This window comes from Musca autumnalis, unplaced genomic scaffold (genome assembly GCF_047663935.1).
Source record: "Musca autumnalis isolate F117 unplaced genomic scaffold, ASM4766393v1 scaffold_3, whole genome shotgun sequence".
NCBI lineage: Eukaryota > Metazoa > Arthropoda > Insecta > Diptera > Muscidae > Musca > Musca autumnalis.
The window spans coordinates 104141286-104159766 of NW_027411866.1; the positions used below are offsets into that span (position 1 = coordinate 104141286).

An 18481-nucleotide genomic window follows, 5' to 3' on the forward strand; every position below is an offset into this window, starting at 1 on the left:
CGCCCCTTAAATACCTAAATCTTCCTATAAGCTGCAATGAAAAGGAAGAGGTAAATTTATGTACCCGGTAAAAGTATAAAAACAAATGCCAACAGCAACAAAACACTGAGTCAAAATGACTGCGACAACGTAGCAGAGACGAAAGAAGGCAATATTGAAAATAAAAATTACACAAAAATCAACAACATCCCAACAGAATTCAGATCGCACCAGAAAAACACGTTTCGAAGACACACGTAAAAGATCAAAGTCCAAACGAGAGACAGACAGCCATAAGTTGAATATTACGCGGACGGACACTGTGAAAAAAAAAACATATACCACGCCATCGCAGCAAAAAATGACGAAACACAATAAAAAAGAGAGAACATTGAAAAGACAAAGTCACAAATTTAAAATGATGCCAACAGTCATCCAAACATGTAGACGTTACCGAACGATGTACACTCATCGTTAATTGGATTCGCAATTGCAATCAGTGTTGCCGTTCGAAAAAATTTTTTCAGCCCAAAATTTTCCTAAAAACGGCCCAAAACGACCTAAAACGGTCCAACATTAAAAATTAAAACAAAAATATATATTTCTCATAGATACTCTTTATTACTTTAAGAAAAATCTAAAAAATATTGTCTATTTTTACGTAAAGGTAGTATGTCGCAAAAAATTGTCTGAGATATGATTGGAAGGCAACAATTTATTGTGATTTGAATGTAGCATATGAACTTTAAGTGCGTGTTTCTCGAAACAGCGTTTTTGAAGTAGGTGCCAACGATAGCTCTTAAAGAAATTGACCGATCTTCATATGACCTTATTATATTATCCATGTGAGCTTATTAAATACATAAAACGCTTGCCTTTAAGGGAGACAGATTAAAACAATTATTTTGCCCAATTTATTGACAAAAAAAGTCAATTTTTTTCGTTTTCGTTTTTTTAAATATATTTTTTAATTCTGTTTTATGAGGTTCCTAAAACGCTTAAAAAATGTGCTTTGATCGGACCATCCCTTTTCGAGCTATCGTTGGCACCGCAAAACGCTTTTACAAAAAGATGGTTTCGCAGATAGCCATTTACCTCAAGAATATGCACAACAACAAAAATTCCAATCGTATTATGTGCTCTTTGAGATGAAAGAAAGTATAGTTTCACCGAGTCTTAGCAAATTCCAATCTGTTACTATTAAATAATGGTCACATTCTACAAGTCTGGGAAAATGTAATACCTGGTTCATAATAGGCAAAACTTCGTTTGAGCTTACCTTATATGGAGTTATTGTATTTAGTAGTTTAAGGGCCATTATTACATCCTTTCTTTTACTATTGGATGGATTTGAAAACGCAAAAAAACCAATACGGATGCATTAAAAGTGTAATTTTCACACTAAACGTTAATACAAAGAAGGTCCTCCTTCAATTATTATTACTTTCAATTATTACTTTCAACTTTAAGTAAGCCGAAACGCTATAAATCAGTACGCAAAATCCAAACTATAACAAAAGAAGAGTTCTAATAAAGGGGGTATTTGGGTTATAGTGTATTCTCTTATTATTTTGATCTAGTAATTAAATATAAAATTCCAAAACAGCAAATTTTATTTCAAACTTTTAATTTTCTGTTAAGTAAGTGTGCATAAATGTAATTGTCTGCTTTTGTGCCTACAAATATTTATGAAGTTTCGAGCTGGTACGATTTATTTTTGTAGTCAATGTTTTTTGTTTTTTATTTATTTTTTTTATAAAAAGGACAATTTGAGTTGACACACGGATATAAATAGGATAAAACTGAACTTTCTGCTTGAAATTCATTCTTAAGGTTGTTAATTATAGGTAAAATATATTCCGAAAATAGAAAAAAACCTCTAGCTTGGCATGATTCCGTTGCCACTAAATTATTATGAACTTTTTTTTTTATTTATGAACACAATGCATGAATCTTTACCAAATACTTAAGTATCATGAAAAATATATTTCAAAACCCGGGTAACTAAAAATTAAAAGTGACCATTAAACTACTTTTAATGTGAAAATTATAATGCTTTATTTTACGTTTTCAAATCCATCCAATAGTAAAAGTAAGCATGTAATAATAGTCCAAAGACTAATATTTGATATTTTATAAAATATTGTTTAAAATTATTAGCATGAAAACGGCCCAAAATGGATTTGGGCCGCCCATTGGCCCAAAATTAAAAATTATTTTTTATTCGGCCCAAATTTGGGCCGAAATGCCCATAACGGCAACACTGATTGCAATTGTAGAATAACTCACTCATTCACTCAGTTATATACATACATATATACAAGAGTCCCCAACAATGTGGATCCCACTCATATCTCTCATTTGTTGAATTTTGTTAGAGCTAGCTCAACGTTAATATGAGTCGATTAGAGTAGATAAGAGAGTACTGATCACTTTTTGTGTTTTTCAATTCAATGCAGTTTATGACAAAACTAAAAACGCCGGGTAGGTTAGGGAGAGGGATCAACCTACTCAACATTCTTGAAAGCATAACTAAATGCGTCAAATAGCCTCCAAATATTTGTTTTTGTAGGTTATTGTATTAATAGATTGAATTTTAACAATACGAATAGTTTATGAAGTTAAGTGCAGTTGCATTATATGAAAACTGATTCATATCTAGCTATACACAAATCAAACAAACATAAAGATCACATCATTTATGTACTTGGGTGGAGTTCTAGTTTTCTCGGAGACCTGATAGTTGGTAATAACTGGAGAGGAATAACCCTTCTCAATACAGAATACAAGATACTAGAAGAAAGTACAGCAAAAGATCCCCAATGTTACTAGCCCAGCAAAATGTTCGATGCCAAAGATGTCATTCAATCATGGGTGCAAGTAAGCTGGCACGTCATCTTTTTAGCATCTTCATCGATGAATTTTATATGAGCGTGGACCCCAAAAGATGCTATTCATTTTTGGATCCAAAGCATGCCATTTACACCAATGCTTTGACATGTCATTTTCACCAATGCATTGGCATGTCATTTCTCCCAATGCTTTGGCATGTCATTTTCACCAACCCTTTGCAATGACATTATCATTACGAAGAGATTTTTAACAACGTTGGTTGTGATTTCGAGTCTCCGACAACATCAAGCCTATTGTAAATAATTAATCTTATATATTTAGAAAAAAATTTATAAATAAAAACACAAAATTCATCTCTATTGGATCGATGGAATGGGTTCAAATGCTGGTGAAAAGATCGACTCTTTCACGACTTCCTTTGCATGGGTTTAAATGCTGATGAAAAGATCGGATTTTTCACGACTTCCTTTGCATTGGTTCAAAGGTTAATGACAATGTCGGATCTTTCACGACATTGTTTGATCCAATGCAAAAGATGCCATGAAATCACGTCATCACATTGAACACCTTCCTTCAAATTTTGCTGGGAGGTAACCGAAAAACGTGCATTTATCGACGTCCATGCAAAAGAACAACTTCAAAGCTTTATGCGATCTCAAGATTTGCAATCAGACATTAATTTTGTGGTTTTCAAAAAGTGCACTGCCTAAAAACGCAAAGAAATAAGCAAGGTTCCGCTTTAACGATCTATACAAGAAGTCTGACCTTAAATAACGGCATTTATGCTGCTAATTCCATAAATTGTAATTCCATAAATTGAACTTGTGTTCCAGTGTTGCCAGTATTATTCTGTGCCTCATCCCCAAATTCAGAGTCGTTCATCCCCAAAAATCCCCAAATATATTCCTTTTTCCCCAGAAAAAATCCCCAAGAAATATTTAGACGATAATTAGTGAAAATTCTTAATAATTGTATTAATATTTCACTTTATTGCCGGGTTATTCCCGAAAACAATGATTTCTCCATCCCCTTCATGGTGTTACTGGTAGATCGTTCAACACATTTCTCACTTTTGTTACTAATATCAGGGAATGTTTTTGATTTATTGCTCTTGAATCAACGCTAGTGCTTCTTTAAAAATTATAAGAAGTGTTTGGAATCTGAACATTCCAAAAGAACTTTAAGTTGTATGTATTTATATGAGAAACATTTTTTCGAATTGTCTTGAATACCTACTTAAGCTGTCTTTACGCATTTCATCGATAGTACCCGACTTAATAAAAACTTCTAACTTGCAACATCGCGCTATACTAACCATATACTAACTCATAAATTCAAATTTCTTCTTCCAAAGGGTGCAAATCAATTTTTGTAAATCGATTTTATATTAAATCATCAATTCTGCTGACCAGCTTAACACTGAATTCAAACAACTTTGCGTGCATAGTACGACACTCCTTTCGATGAAGTTGTATATAGTCGAAATATTCAGAAATGTGTCTTCCCCTTACTGAGGAGTTTAACAACCTCTGAGAAATTTGGTGTTATCATGACAAAGTTTGAAACCGAGACGGCTGAAAAAGTAATCGCATTTTCCACTTCATCCTTTGAAAATATAAAGTAATTCAATAGGTCATATGACGTACACAACAAAACAGTCGGCTACCATCATAGGAACTTGACTTACACGTCTTGTGTTCCAACAAAATGCAAATATTCAAAGCACATTATTCTCGATGAGAACTACAAGATTTGAAAAAACAAGAGCTTTTGATTGACGATTGTGTTTCTTTTTTATAAAAATTGCATATTGATTTGTACACAAAATTTCCCCATAAAATCCCCAAATTTGTAAGGCTTTTCCCCATCAAAGCTCCCCAATCCTAAATTTTGATCCCCATTTTCGAAAAAATATCCACATTTTGGGGAAAAATCCCCAATACTTGCAACACTGTTGTGTACCTACCATCTTTTTGGTTTTTGTAAAATTTACCGTTATTTGTATATGGAATATACTTTTGTTGTATTAAATATTGTTTATTAGTGAGAAGAAATAAAACTGTATACATGGAATTTCATAAAAATTATTACTTACCCTAAAACCCGAGATATATGGGGCGTATGTAAACTTTTGTCTCTCACTGTATATAACCTTAAGCAAAGGCAATGCACCAATATTTAGTCCAATACATCGCAATGTTAAAGATAAAGCTTTGATAGAGACTTTTTGGTATGGCCCCCGTATATAGGTTGGACCAGATTTTAACTAATTCGAGGGTCTTGGCAACATTTTCCTATTCAGTAGCCTCTATTTTGGCATCTTCGTTTCACAAGGGAAAGAGCACAAAACAAGTAGAAAGTCGTTAAGTTCGGCCGGGCCACCATAAAACATTCGTAACTAAAATGAAATAATTAGTTTCCTATTTGTCGACCACGGATAACCCAAATTATCTAATCTAATCTAAAAATGTGTTCACTCAAGTGATACATTTATATGGGAGCTATATCAAAGTGTGGATCTATGATGACAATTTTTGGTAGAAAAGGTTTGCGGGGGACCTAAGATGTCAAATTACGTGTAGTTCCGTCAAACAATGTAGCTAAAACCCTAAAAATACGAAATATGTAGGCTATACCAAAACAAAGACCTATGTTGAAAACATTAAATATCAGATTAATAGTAGTTCAGTCAAAAAATGTCGCCAAAAAACTGCAAATACCTAAAATAAATTTCCTTTAGTTTTTTCTTTATATTTTCTTCTTCTTAAGATCTTCCATATGATTCGTCAGCGAATCTTGGTACCGATTCGCATTGCATAAACACTTACTTTAGGTTGGTGATACGCGGAAGATTTTTAGGCGATATCGCCTGCAAATACTCAGAGTCTACTCGACAAATTAATCGCCCAGGAGAATCGGGAATTATTCTTAGGCGATAGAAAATGTTTGCAGGCATGGGGCCTATACCAAAACATGGACCTTTGTTGATGATTCTTGGTGCAGAACTTTCGTGACTTCAAATGTCAAATTAATTGTAGCAAAAATCCTCAAAATACTGATATCGGGAGGTACTATGTTGACAATTTTCTGTGGAGATGTTTCGTGACTGCAGGGAACATCAAATATCAAGTTACGGGTGGTTCTGTCAAAAAATGTTGGCAAAACCCTCAAAATACCAAAAAACGTGAGGTACCTTTATATGGGGCTATACCTAAACATGAACCTATGATGACAATTTTTGGTGAAGATGTGTTGTAATACCTATGAACTTTAAATGTCAAACAAGAAAAAAGTATCAGTCGGCTTTGCCGACAGAGATATACCCTCAACCTGTGTATATTGAAACATTTTTTTCCCAAAAAACGTATGTATTTAGAGGGTTTTAAAAACTTTGGGCGTTTGAACCGACAAAAATGTTGATTAGGATTAAAGATCAAAAGTTTTGCGGACGAGATACTAAAAAGAATGGATCTCCAGCCACAACATATGGCCCCCCCTGAAAAAAACCTTTACCATCGTAAATTAGGCGGCGAATGCAAGATGCTTCAACAAAAATCAAAGTGATTCGATATCAGGTCTTAAAGTGAACTTATCTCTGTGGGGGGTACGGATGGAGTAGACAATTATAGTCCATATTTGAACCTGATACATATCTGGTAGATATATTAGGATGTGTAAAGTATGGATCAATTCGGCCAGTACCTTCAAGAGTTACCGTACGAACAATTTTTCCGAACATTTTTGAACATTTGTGGGGAGGTACCTGAAGGAGTGGACCAATATGGCTTATCTTCGAACTTAAACTATTGTTGGACAAAATATTGCTAAGGCAAAATTTTCGACCGAATCGGCAGATCCGTTCGAGAGGTATCTTGCGCTCCAACCACCTACACGGTGTCATAGGGGTTTTTTGCAACTTTCAGGCTATTTGTTCAGGAAGTATGGACTTGCCCCTGATGAAACTTGTACAGTCGTATGGGATCGGTGAATAAAAGTTGCTACAACAAAAATCAAAGCGATTCGAGAGATGGCCCTAAACTGAACTTTTCCGAAATTTTGTGTGGGAGGTACCCGAGGGAGTGGACCGGTTGAGTCCATATTGAAACTTTATCTCAGTCTGGTGCACATTTCACGATGGCCATAGTATGGACCAAATCGGTTACTCCCTTCAAGAGTTATCGTGCGCACAAATTTTCCGAACATTTTCGAACTTTTGTGGGGGAGGTACCAGAAGGAGTGGACCGATATAGCCCATCTTCAGACTTAAACTATGCTTGCGCAAAATATTACGAAAGCCAAAATTTGAACCTAATCGGTTCATCCGTTCGAGAGTTATCGTGCGCTCCACCCAGCCAGACAGACAGACGGACGGACATTGCTCAATCGACTCCAAATTGTCTGAAACACATTTCGTCCAAACATACTTGGGGTCTAAAACCGTTATTTCGCTAGCATAAATGCTGAGGGTATAATTACAACTTGTTTGGTTAAAAATTGTAGCTAGAACCCTCAAAATACCGAAAATCGGGAAGTACCATTATATGGGGGCTATAGCTAAACATAGGTACTGTATATGGGGGCTATACCTAAGCTTGTTCGGTTAAAAATTTTAGCTAAAACCTTCAAAATACCGAAAATCGGGAGGTTCCTTTATATGGGGACTATACCTAAACATGGACTCGACTCCGACTCCGGGCAATTTTTTTCTACCTTATAGAAATATAACATTAAATTCGGCACACTAATATTTTTTTCAAAAATCATTATTTGTTTTAAAAGAATGATGTAAGAAAACATACATACAAACGGTATATTATACTAAATTAGAGGACAATTCACAGGATATATATTATCCTCAGAAGTCTACTCTATTCATCCCTGTTTTGTTGATCCGATTGACCCTTTAATTTTTGCAAACAAAAGGTCCACTGGACTTCTGATATTGTTTGTATGAAAAGTCATCCTTGTATTTTATTAAAGACATTGTGGCCTCTATGCGAAATCGTACAAAATGGAAGACAAGGAATGTCTGGGGTGGAAAATTCTATTTCGGAATGAAATCCCCTATTGATAATATTAAGAACGCCAAAGGATTACATATCTGAGATATCTGAGTTAGGTCGAGATGAATTTCTTGATTGACCCCCAACAATGATTGACAAAATAGCTTTATATATCTGTTTGGAGATATTGTCTCATAATTTTGAGATGACATGTTTTTAGTTAAATAGTCTAATAATTTGTCCTTCTAGCTCAGTTCCTTCCGTGTCCTTTTTGTTCATAAACTGAGAAAGTAAAACAAGATTAAATTTTATACAAAAACTAGTTGACCCGGTTGCTGTCCCGTTTTTTTGGGGGGAGGGGGGGACGGCTCTGTTATTCCGTGTAAGCATTTATAACCGATTTACATACATATGTATTTATCTATCTACGCCTTTTTCAGATGCTGTTTAAGTTGCATTTGCAATTCGAAACATTTAAATTGTAATTTGAATTATTCCATTTGAAATTTGAATTATTCCATAACTTGATTCCATTTGCAACTTGGAAATATTCCTGATCACCGTAAAAATAAGTCAATATAGCGATATCCTTCAGCTGAAATCAGCTCACAATATTTAACATTGAACTTTGTACTTTGGTACAAAACCCGATTTTCGACATTTTTAAGGTTTTAGCCGCATTATTCTTCCGAAGTGGCTTAAATTTGGTGTTTAATAGGAAGGGTACCTCCGGGTTTAGACATTTACAAAGGTTTTAGCTAAATTAATCAACCGAATTAGATGTAACTCGGTATTAAGTCTCCTTTGGAGGCATAAAATATTTATGCATTCTGATATAGCTACCGCAGAACAGTATCTCCCGATTATAGATATTTTGGAGGTTTTAGTTTCATTATCCAACCGAAATGGCTACAATTTGCTTTTAGTCACCTTTGTGTACAAAACCTTCAAGGTTTTATATATAGCTTCCAAAGAACGGATTGAAGTTCGGCCCAGTTGAACTAAACGCCGTTTTTACATGTTGTTAACAATGTACTGTTTCATTGAACACGTTTTTATTTTATTATCCTAAATATGAAACCTTCTGTAATTCTAAAAAAACTACCTTTAAATGCAACTTTGAATTGTCGAGACCGCGATATTTTACTTCCGCGATGAGTTTTCAGAGTCAAGATAGTAATTACCATAACATTGCAAACAATTTTTTAACACTACGTTCAAAAATATCTTTGATTTTATGTTTTCTTAAAAAATTTGACCAGTACAAAAAGCAGTTAAACACATATTCTCCGATCTAAAAACACCACATGCAAAATTTCATTAAATTCGGTCCAGCAGTTTCAGAGGAGTTTAATTTCGAACATGATGGCAGACTTGAAGAATTTTATATATGCATATATAGATGTTCACCGAAAATTGTACGTAGGATCGGGTAAAAGTAATAAGGGACACCAATGTTCAAAATGTGTGCGCTGAATTTTAGTTTTAGGGGTGATCCCCACAATTTCTGAAAAAAGGATAAATATCATAGAATTTGTGGTCAAATTTTCAAGTCAATCGGAACAATATTGCCCTAGATATGAGGGTGTTTTTCTCAAAATGACATTTAGTAATCGGTCAGAAAAATATATGCCAATCGGTTTATTAGATTTGGTGCTAGATTTAGCACCGCAAGTAACATGGCTTTTATTGGGCTTTACAACTGGGGGTCTCCTTTTAAGGCTAAACACATTGGCTTACATCCAGTTTAAAACTTGACTATGAATTGCTTATAATATTAATCGCATTTAGTACTTATGATTTGTATTACTCCTTCATTTTCATATTTCCATATTCGTGCAAAAAAAACCCTAAACCCGGAAAAACTTTCTTCCTTTTTTCAATATAGATACGAATTTTACATATTTATGTTCTGTAGTTGAGTATTATATTCAAACGAAAGCAATTTCTAAAGAATATGTAAAGAAAAACCATCAGATTAGTCTATATAGGCCAAAATATAGCAAAAAGTTAAACATTTGTGCACATTTTATTAATTTTAGTGTTACAGGAATTCACTCTCGGAGTCGACCCGGAATCGGAGTCGTGAAAAAAACTGGTCTGGAGTCGTTCCAAAAATACCTCGACTCCGAAACCCAGCTTCGAACTTGACCTCCCTAGGGATAAAATGTACTCGGGTGCAAAAATCTAGCCCTCTAGCTCGATTCATCGAAAAGTTGATTGTGTTATCTGTCGAACAAAAAAATTTTGACTAGGAAAAAACGATTCTGAACCACTGTGCGTCGCATGAACAGCGGCAGGATCTGTTGAACATCGGACAGAATTGTGGAAAACTCATAGATTTTGCACCATGATAACGCACCAGCTCACACATCGATGTTTGTGCGTGAGTTTTGGCCAAAAATGAATGGGTTATCATGGCTCAACAACCGTATTCACCGGACTTGGCCCCGCTGACTTTTCCTCTTCCCAAAACTGAAGACACCGATGAAAGAAAAATCGAAACAGGGGCTGTTAGCTATATCAAAGAGCGCATTTCAGAAGTGTTTGAGGATTAAAAGGACGTAGGCATAAGTTTATGATATCTCTGGGGGATTACTTTGAAGGGGACAAGATAGTTATTGAGGAATAAATACTTTTTAAAAAAATTAAAATATATTTTGATCAGACCTCGTACAAGTCTTGTCTTCAAATAAGGGATTTTTGTTCGTTCTGGTCTGGTAAATCATCGGCTACGGCTGCCTTATTATTATTCAGCCGACTTACTAGGGTCAACATAACATTATAACTGCCCTGGCATAAATATTTATATTATTACAGTAGACAACGCATATAAGAAAATCGAAAAAGAAATCGGCAAATCGGTAGCAATGACAACGCAAATATTTACCATCAGAAATAGTTTTATTGTTTTCTTAAGAAGTCTTCAGCATGATTTAAACACTTTTTCATGTGCTCAAACTAATTTTCTACTCCGATTGGGACACCCCCAAAAGATGAAGCGTTTAATTCAACATCATCTTCTGGCGACGAAAATCGTTGGCCACGCCTTCTTTTCTTGATGTGTGGGAATCAAATGAAATCATTGGGTGCCATGTCAGGGCTGTACGGCAGATGACCTTTCAATTCTATTACTGTTTTGTGTCGGGCTCATAAGGATAGATCCAAGATTCGTCTGTGACGATTTTCTAAACGTCGTATTTATTCACAATTACACCAATCGACAAGGGCCTTATTGAGCGATTGGATCTAACGATTCAACGATGAGCAATATCAAATGTTAGTGGGTGGAAAAAATGCAACTTTCGAAAATTGTGAAAAATGATCGGACGAAAATGTTCACAAGTAAATTCCATTTTTTTGCAAAGTGATTTTTTCAAGTCACTGTATTTCAATCTGTCCTGGGTACGGAAATGTTAAAAAGCGCGAGGCAACATCCAGTGTTGCCTAGGCCAGAACGTTATCGTGCAGCCCTCATATGGCAGTATTCTATGGAGTGTACGCGTTCCCTACGATATAACGAGGTGGCGACCTCGGTCTGGCGGTCGGTATATATGCCATGTCTGAACATCTTTATCTGCTACTGCACCATTTCACATATAATTCGAAGAATTTGAGTTGTAATTTGATTACTTCATGTAAAATTCGAAACATTTCTCTTGTAGTTTAAGAATTACAATAGAATTTCGAATTTTGTTATTTTTCTCTTTTGAAAAGAAAACGAATGTCAGAGATATTGTCATCACAAACCACTACACTACATGTTTCACACGTTGTTGGAGTGATCATCAGGTGTATCTTGTGTGGCAATCTGACCATGCCCCTACTTTAAATTTTTTTCGTTCTATATAAATGCCCGAAGACGTAACCGACATGAATATCGAAATTCGTTTTTTGATGTTATCCTTATACATAAAGCTAAAATACATGCTCTGGCAAAATTTCAAGCTTCTACGTTCAAAAACAACGATCCTATTCAAGAAATGGCATTTCGGAAAATGAGATAATATTGCAGATTTTGTTGTAATGGAGGATCTCAAAACTAAGCAATTCAGCGGTTTTGGTTTCACTAGTTATTCCCCTTCGTATATGATCGATAATATCCCATATCTGCCTTTTTGTAGAAAATTTACTTATGTTGAAACTGAGGTATGGGGTATTTTCACAATTTTCACATAAAAGTTTTGGTCCATATAACCCTCTAAATATTATCTGATCGCCATCTCAAATTGCAAGCTTCTCCTTTGTGACATACTCTTACCTTATTTAAAATTACGCGTTGATCGGACTATTATTGCGACCTACAGAGCTGCTAGAAAACTGGATAAATATTATGTTTTTGGTCCATTTCACCCGCTAAGTATTTCACGATCATCAGCAATAAGAATAGGGATCTATTTTGATCTGAACCCGACCTCCATACAAAATTTCGTGACGATCCGTCCATAATTGCGGCCTGGAGCGTGTTTATAATTTATAATGGACGGACGGACACACATCTCAAAATACCACATTGGGGGTCTCCGACGAATATTTCGCGGTGTTACATGAATTTTTACCAAAACAAACTTATAGTACCCTTTTCCACATTGTGGTATAGGGTATAATAAAAATTGAAGAACATGATTTTTATTATTTTCGTCATATTTTGTATTTTTGCATTATTTTCTAATTAGCATAATTAAAACCGTCATATCTTTTGCGCGCTACGATCAATGTTGGTAACGAACACAGATTGGGAATGACGTTTTTTTTTTCTTAATCTATGAACTAAAAATCATAGATATAGTATCAAAAATTTTTTGGAAAGGAAAAGACGGTTTTAGACGTTTTTGCTGATATACTCGCCTTCATAAGATTAATATTCCGTAAAACAGTTTTTAATATTAAAACTTTTTTTGCTTCTCCCTGTAAAGTTTTGATGTGGGTTACGTCTTCGGGCATTTATGGTGACGATATACTGAATTTACTACGAAATTGTAGTTAGGAATTCAATACAACGGATTTTTTAAGGCAGATGGCATTGGGAACCCTAACAATCTTATTCATTTACGATTTTCATTTGTAATTTGAGAATTCCAATTACAATTTGAATTATTCTATTTATGATTCGATTTTTTTAATTCGATTTTTTCCATTTTAATTTGAATTTTTTCACAATTTAATTTGAATTGCACAAATTATTTCCCTTATAATCCGAATTTTTTATACCCTCCACTATAGTATGGAGGGTATATTGAATTTGTTCTTCCGTTTGTAACGCATTGAAATAATCATAACACTGTGCAACAAAATTCAATTTTTTTAAAAATGATGATGAAAGTAGGGCTAAAAATTTGAAAATGTTTTTTTCTCGAAATATTCGAGTTAAGATATCTTGCAATCCTTGCATCTTAGTTAAATGGTGTCTTTGGCAATATTACTAAGGAGGATATGGGGAATATTTTTGTTAAAACTGTTGGTCCATTTTCCGAAAATGTTTCAAAACCTCCTTTAAAATGTGATCATATCAAATTAAAATATTCTACAAAATTATTCGTCATAAAACTTTAAATTTAAATTTTACATGTTATGGTTACAGATTTCTTTTATACAGAGACTCATAGTGAAATTTGTTAGATTTTGATCCAGCATGGAATTATGTAAAATTAACAGTCCTACATTAAAACAAATAATTTCATCCTAAAACTTACAAATTTGTGATCTAATTTCCTTAAAGAAATATTATACCTAGCTTTATTCGAAAACTCATAGTGAAATTTTGTGTAGAATTTTTCTTCTTTTGATACTTTTCACCAAGAACCAAATTTCATATTACTTTCATGTATCAAATCGAAAAAAGAAGGAAAAATTGGGAAATGTTTTCATGTTTGTTTCACAAAAATTGATACTGATATTTTCATGATATATTATGTAAATAGACATTTCATATTTAAATTTGACGAAGAATATTTTTGTCTTTGACGTCATCTCTCTAAATTTATGTTTTGTGGTACAGTTTGAATAAACTCAGATAAAGTCTGACTTTAACCCTAAAACGTGTTTTTAATTTTTAGAGGTTCCTGGCGATTAGATAAGATTTATGATTTGGTGTGTTCTGAGACCAATAGTAAAATTTTATGATGAATAATTTTGTAGAATATTTGAATTTGATATGATCACATGTTAAAGGAGTTTTTGAAAGATTTTCGAAAAAAGGACCAAAATGGCCCTTTTGATGAACCGCATGAGGGTTAAAATTTTTAAAAACATATTCCCCATATCCTCCTCTGTAAAATTACCAAGGACACTATATACCTAAAATGCAAGGATATCAAGATATCTCAACTCGAATATTCCGAAAAAAAAACTAGAAATGGGCGGAACTTGTCCCGCCTACTTGAGTTACTTCCGGTATAAACTTTAAAACGCCGATACACTTGTCTCAAATTTTTAGCTATTCTTTCATAATCTACTCAGTTTTCCTTGTAATTTTTTTGGCTGTCGCACCGTGTAATCAGGATAAAGCTATGTCCGTCTGTTGTAATCACTCTAGCTTCCGCAATAATTGAGCTAGAACGCTATATTTTTGCACTCAAGTAGGTTATATCGGCTCACGTTTTGGTTTAGCCCCCCCATATAACGATACCTCCCGAATTTCGGTATTTTGAGGATTTTGGCTAAATTTTTGGAAAAAACTACCTGTAATTTCAGATTTGAGGTTCCCAGCGTTCACAAAACATCTCCACCACAAAACGTTAACACAGCTCCATGTATTGGTATAGCCCCCATAAAACCATACCTCCCCATTTCCGGTATTTTTCGGATTATAGCTACATTTTTGGACCGAAGTACCTGTAGTTTCACATTTGAGGTTTCCAGCGGTAGCAAAACATTTCCACAAAAATTGTCAACATAGGTTCATCCATACCTCCCGATTTTCGATATTTCGAGGATATTAGCTACATTATTGGACGTAACTATCTGTAATTTAACACTTGAAGTACCCAGTGGTCCCAAAACATCTCCATAAAAAATTGTCAACATTGTTCCATGTTTTGGCATACCCCCATATAAAGGTACCTCCCGAATTTCGGTATTACATTTTTGGACCGAACTACCTGTAATTTCACATTTCAGGTTCCCAGTGGTTCCAAAACGGATTTTAGATGTATTTTTGGACCGAACTACCTGTAATTTAACATTTCAAGTTTCCAGTGGTCACAAAACTTCTCCAATAACAATTGTCAACATAAGTCCACACTTTTATTTATCCTCCATATAATGGTAACAACCGATTGAAGACTTTTTCGATACATTTTCTGATCTTTTGTAGCCATTTGGATATCTGTGGTCACAAAATTATTGACAGGAAAGAAAATTAACATTTTATGGTGGAGGGTATAGAATTTCGGCCAGGCCGAACTTAACGCTTTTTATATACCATATACCAATGCTTTTATATTATGGGAGTGTTATTTTTCACGCAATTGACTATGTTGAATGGTGTATTCGACCGTTCGATATTGTACAACATTCTCCAGCAGGATGTTGACATCTAAGATGACGCAGGACAAAGCGCTACTTAATAATTTATAATTTTACATTCTTTTGCAAAATCTTAAAAATATATCCAATCCTAATTGAAGTATTTTTAAACATAATCTCTTAGTTCAACTTTATACCAAAAATGTTGAAACCCTTCAATAGTTTAATTGCTCTCAGCATTTTTTTCTACTTACCTGAAGAATACAATAGTAATTGGTTGGACACTTATTATAACTACACATTTCCATCATAAAAATGGATTTCAAAACGGCAATTACCGATATTATATCAAGGAAATACCCAATTGAACTTTGTTCCAGTCGTAAGTAAATACATTTTCCACACACAAACACCGAATTACCTACAATTAATTTTGTTCGTGTACCAATATTTTTAAGTGTCGTTTTAGGGGTTTTGAATTGATTGTAATCACACTTAAGTTTTACAATCTGACGAGGAAATACCCAAGTTACCCACTGCTCGCAACTCAAATACTCAATTAACGGCACGGTGCTCATGAAGGAACTTTAAATCGAAAGTGCTTACACCTCATTGATTAGAAAAATCAAAAACAAAAAAATCTTTCATTTAAAGTTGCTTCAAGAGCACCGTGACGACTAAGATTACAATCCAATAAACAAATCTCATATTTACAGCAGTTATAAACCATTTTGATTACGATAATTTTATGACGTTTCCAGTATCAAATGTTCGGAAAATAAAACAAAATTACTCACAACAAACATTGAAGACGAGCTATTTTTTGTTTTGTTTTGTAAAATGATCATAAAAGTCACCTGATTACCAAATTAAATGACTTACTAGATTTTCTCTAGAAACACACATGTACATATGTATATAGAATTATCCAGATTTTTATACAAACAGCAAGAGAATTACTAAATTGCTAATGTAAACAAATACTTGACAACAATAACAAAAACGCATTTCTACATGTATAATACACACACTCTTGTCATTTATAATAAAAATTTATTTAATAGTGGAAATTTATTTTCTTTTGCAATCATCTTTGTTTGTTTATATTTTTCTGTATACTATACTGTATATGTAACATGTCATTGTCGAGACAGGCCGAGTCCAGGCCTTCGCCGGGAAGAACTATAAACACATACACCAGCAATCTTTAAAACGACAAACATTTAATTTGATTACAATGCCTCAATCGCTAGCAGGCAGTCAGTCAGCCGACAGGCAATGCAGGCTTTGACTCGCCGTATTTGCCCATAGTTCTGTACTTTGTGCGCAGTCTGAAAAATCTGAAAAATAAAACACAAAACTTATAAAGCAAAAAGCTCTTATCATCGCTTGTGAATACATATGTATGTATATAGTGTGTGGACAGACGGATGGATGGATGGGTGGACGATTGTATTTATAATAATAATCAGTATTTTTTATAAAAGAAAACAAAAAATAGCATTAAATAAAATATTACTGTCATCGCAATTTGCTATATCCACAAAGTCGTCTGGATGAGAGGTCAAAGGTCTGTTTTGCATTTCAATCACTGATAATTTTCTTACTTACAGTTGATGCCCATTAGAACTACTTTCTGAGACTATTTTTGGTTCGTTTATTTTACCCACACCACTATGTGGGGAGGGTATTATAAGTTGGTTTTGGCTCAAGAGTTTATAACACATCGAAGTAATGATCATAGAACTTTATCGAAGAGCTGTGTCCATCTGGCTATGTGTGTCGCTTAGTGTGTATCTTATTGTGATGAGTATTTATTTAAGACTAGCAAACCCGGATCCGCCTTGCTTCTTCTATGGCCTTTATGCTTTCCAATTCAAAACAAGTAATCAAAGGCTATAGTCGGGCGGGGCCGACCATGTCATACCCTACACCACTACCTCTACGTGCAACCACTTTGTACGCTGAATGTCCGGGTATGATTCCCAGGCCTGGCCACACCAAATTTTCAACGTTGGCATAACACCCCTTTGTAATACTACCGATATTTCCTGAGTATTTCAGCCATGAAGATCTCCTCTACAGGTGGCAACATAGGACACGACTTTCGGATTCGGCGATAAAAAATACGTCACATATCAATGACATAACATGAATCCATTGGTATAAGATAAGGCTCCCTTGTCCCTACTGGGATATTTGTGGAACAATTATATAAATTATACATTTCTAAACAATATGCCAATTTTGGAAAATTCACATTGATTGTGGGGTTATTGAAGATCTATCGTCCTCACATATGTTTGGTAATGCACGCAGTTTTGTGATTTTCAGGGCATTTCGATAAGTTCATTGTGGTTATATACATATTTTATACCGATAGAAATAACTAATAATTAGACATCGGATTTTGCATATTTGCATATTTTTTAATAATAGAGATACGAAGTAGAGATACAAAATATGCAAAAAATATGCAAAAAATATGCAAAATATGCAAAAAATATGCAAAATATGCAAAATATATGCAAAATATGCAAACAGTTTTTGGCCGAAAATCGTCATAAAATCGTAAAATTGACAATTAAAGTTGGGAAAAATCATCAAAGTGTCCTAAATTAAAATTGTTGGCCGTTTAACGTCGCTTTTTTAGCAGATTATTATGCCATTGAGACCCCTTACCACAGTGTGGATATAAAAATATGGTTATATGTGTATTGTAATACCATTTTTTAGTATTAACCTATTAAAAAATATAAAATTTGATAAATTGTCAAATATTTTATTCAAAATTCAATATTTTCTTTGTCTTAATTTGTTGCATTAGTCTGGTTTTAACTCAAAGGGAAAACATCGATGTCGCATTTTTTATGCGGCACTCCCCTAAAGTATTTAGTTTGGTTAGATTTTAAGATTGTTAAAGTTTGAGCACAATTGGAATATGTTAACACATGCCACTGGGTCCTCGTAGTTATGAAAATCTCAACTTTTTGGCTATTTGACGACTTCGGCTACCCATATCTATGAAACGGTTAAAACTATTTGCCCGTGTTATGCATTAAATTAAATGCCATACTATTCTTAATATTTCCTGCCGAACAACAAAATGCGTAAGTAATACTGAATTCAAGATAATAAAGCCAATGTCCCGAAAACGCCTTAGGGTGAAAATGCTTTTG

General features: G+C 34.2%; 1 protein-coding gene across 2 annotated transcripts in view; it reads right to left on the reverse strand.

The window, feature by feature from the left end:
* Nucleotides 1–16047, reverse strand: part of LOC141397251 (microsomal glutathione S-transferase 1-like) — a 42500-nt gene extending 26453 nt beyond the window's left edge. The window contains exons 1-3 of one of the 2 annotated variants that reach the window (XM_073973355.1): nt 15909–15930; nt 15827–15838; nt 15557–15723 (exon numbers count right to left, since the gene is read on the reverse strand). In XM_073973355.1, coding sequence (XP_073829456.1) covers nt 15557–15723; nt 15827–15838; nt 15909–15915 — 186 coding nt within the window. In that variant the 5' untranslated portion in view covers nt 15916–15930. Of the gene's footprint in view, nt 1–15556; nt 15724–15826; nt 15839–15908; nt 15931–16016 lie in introns of those variants that run through there. The other variant, XM_073973356.1, reaches the window with a different exon arrangement.
* Between the last annotated feature and the right edge of the window lie 2434 nt (nt 16048–18481).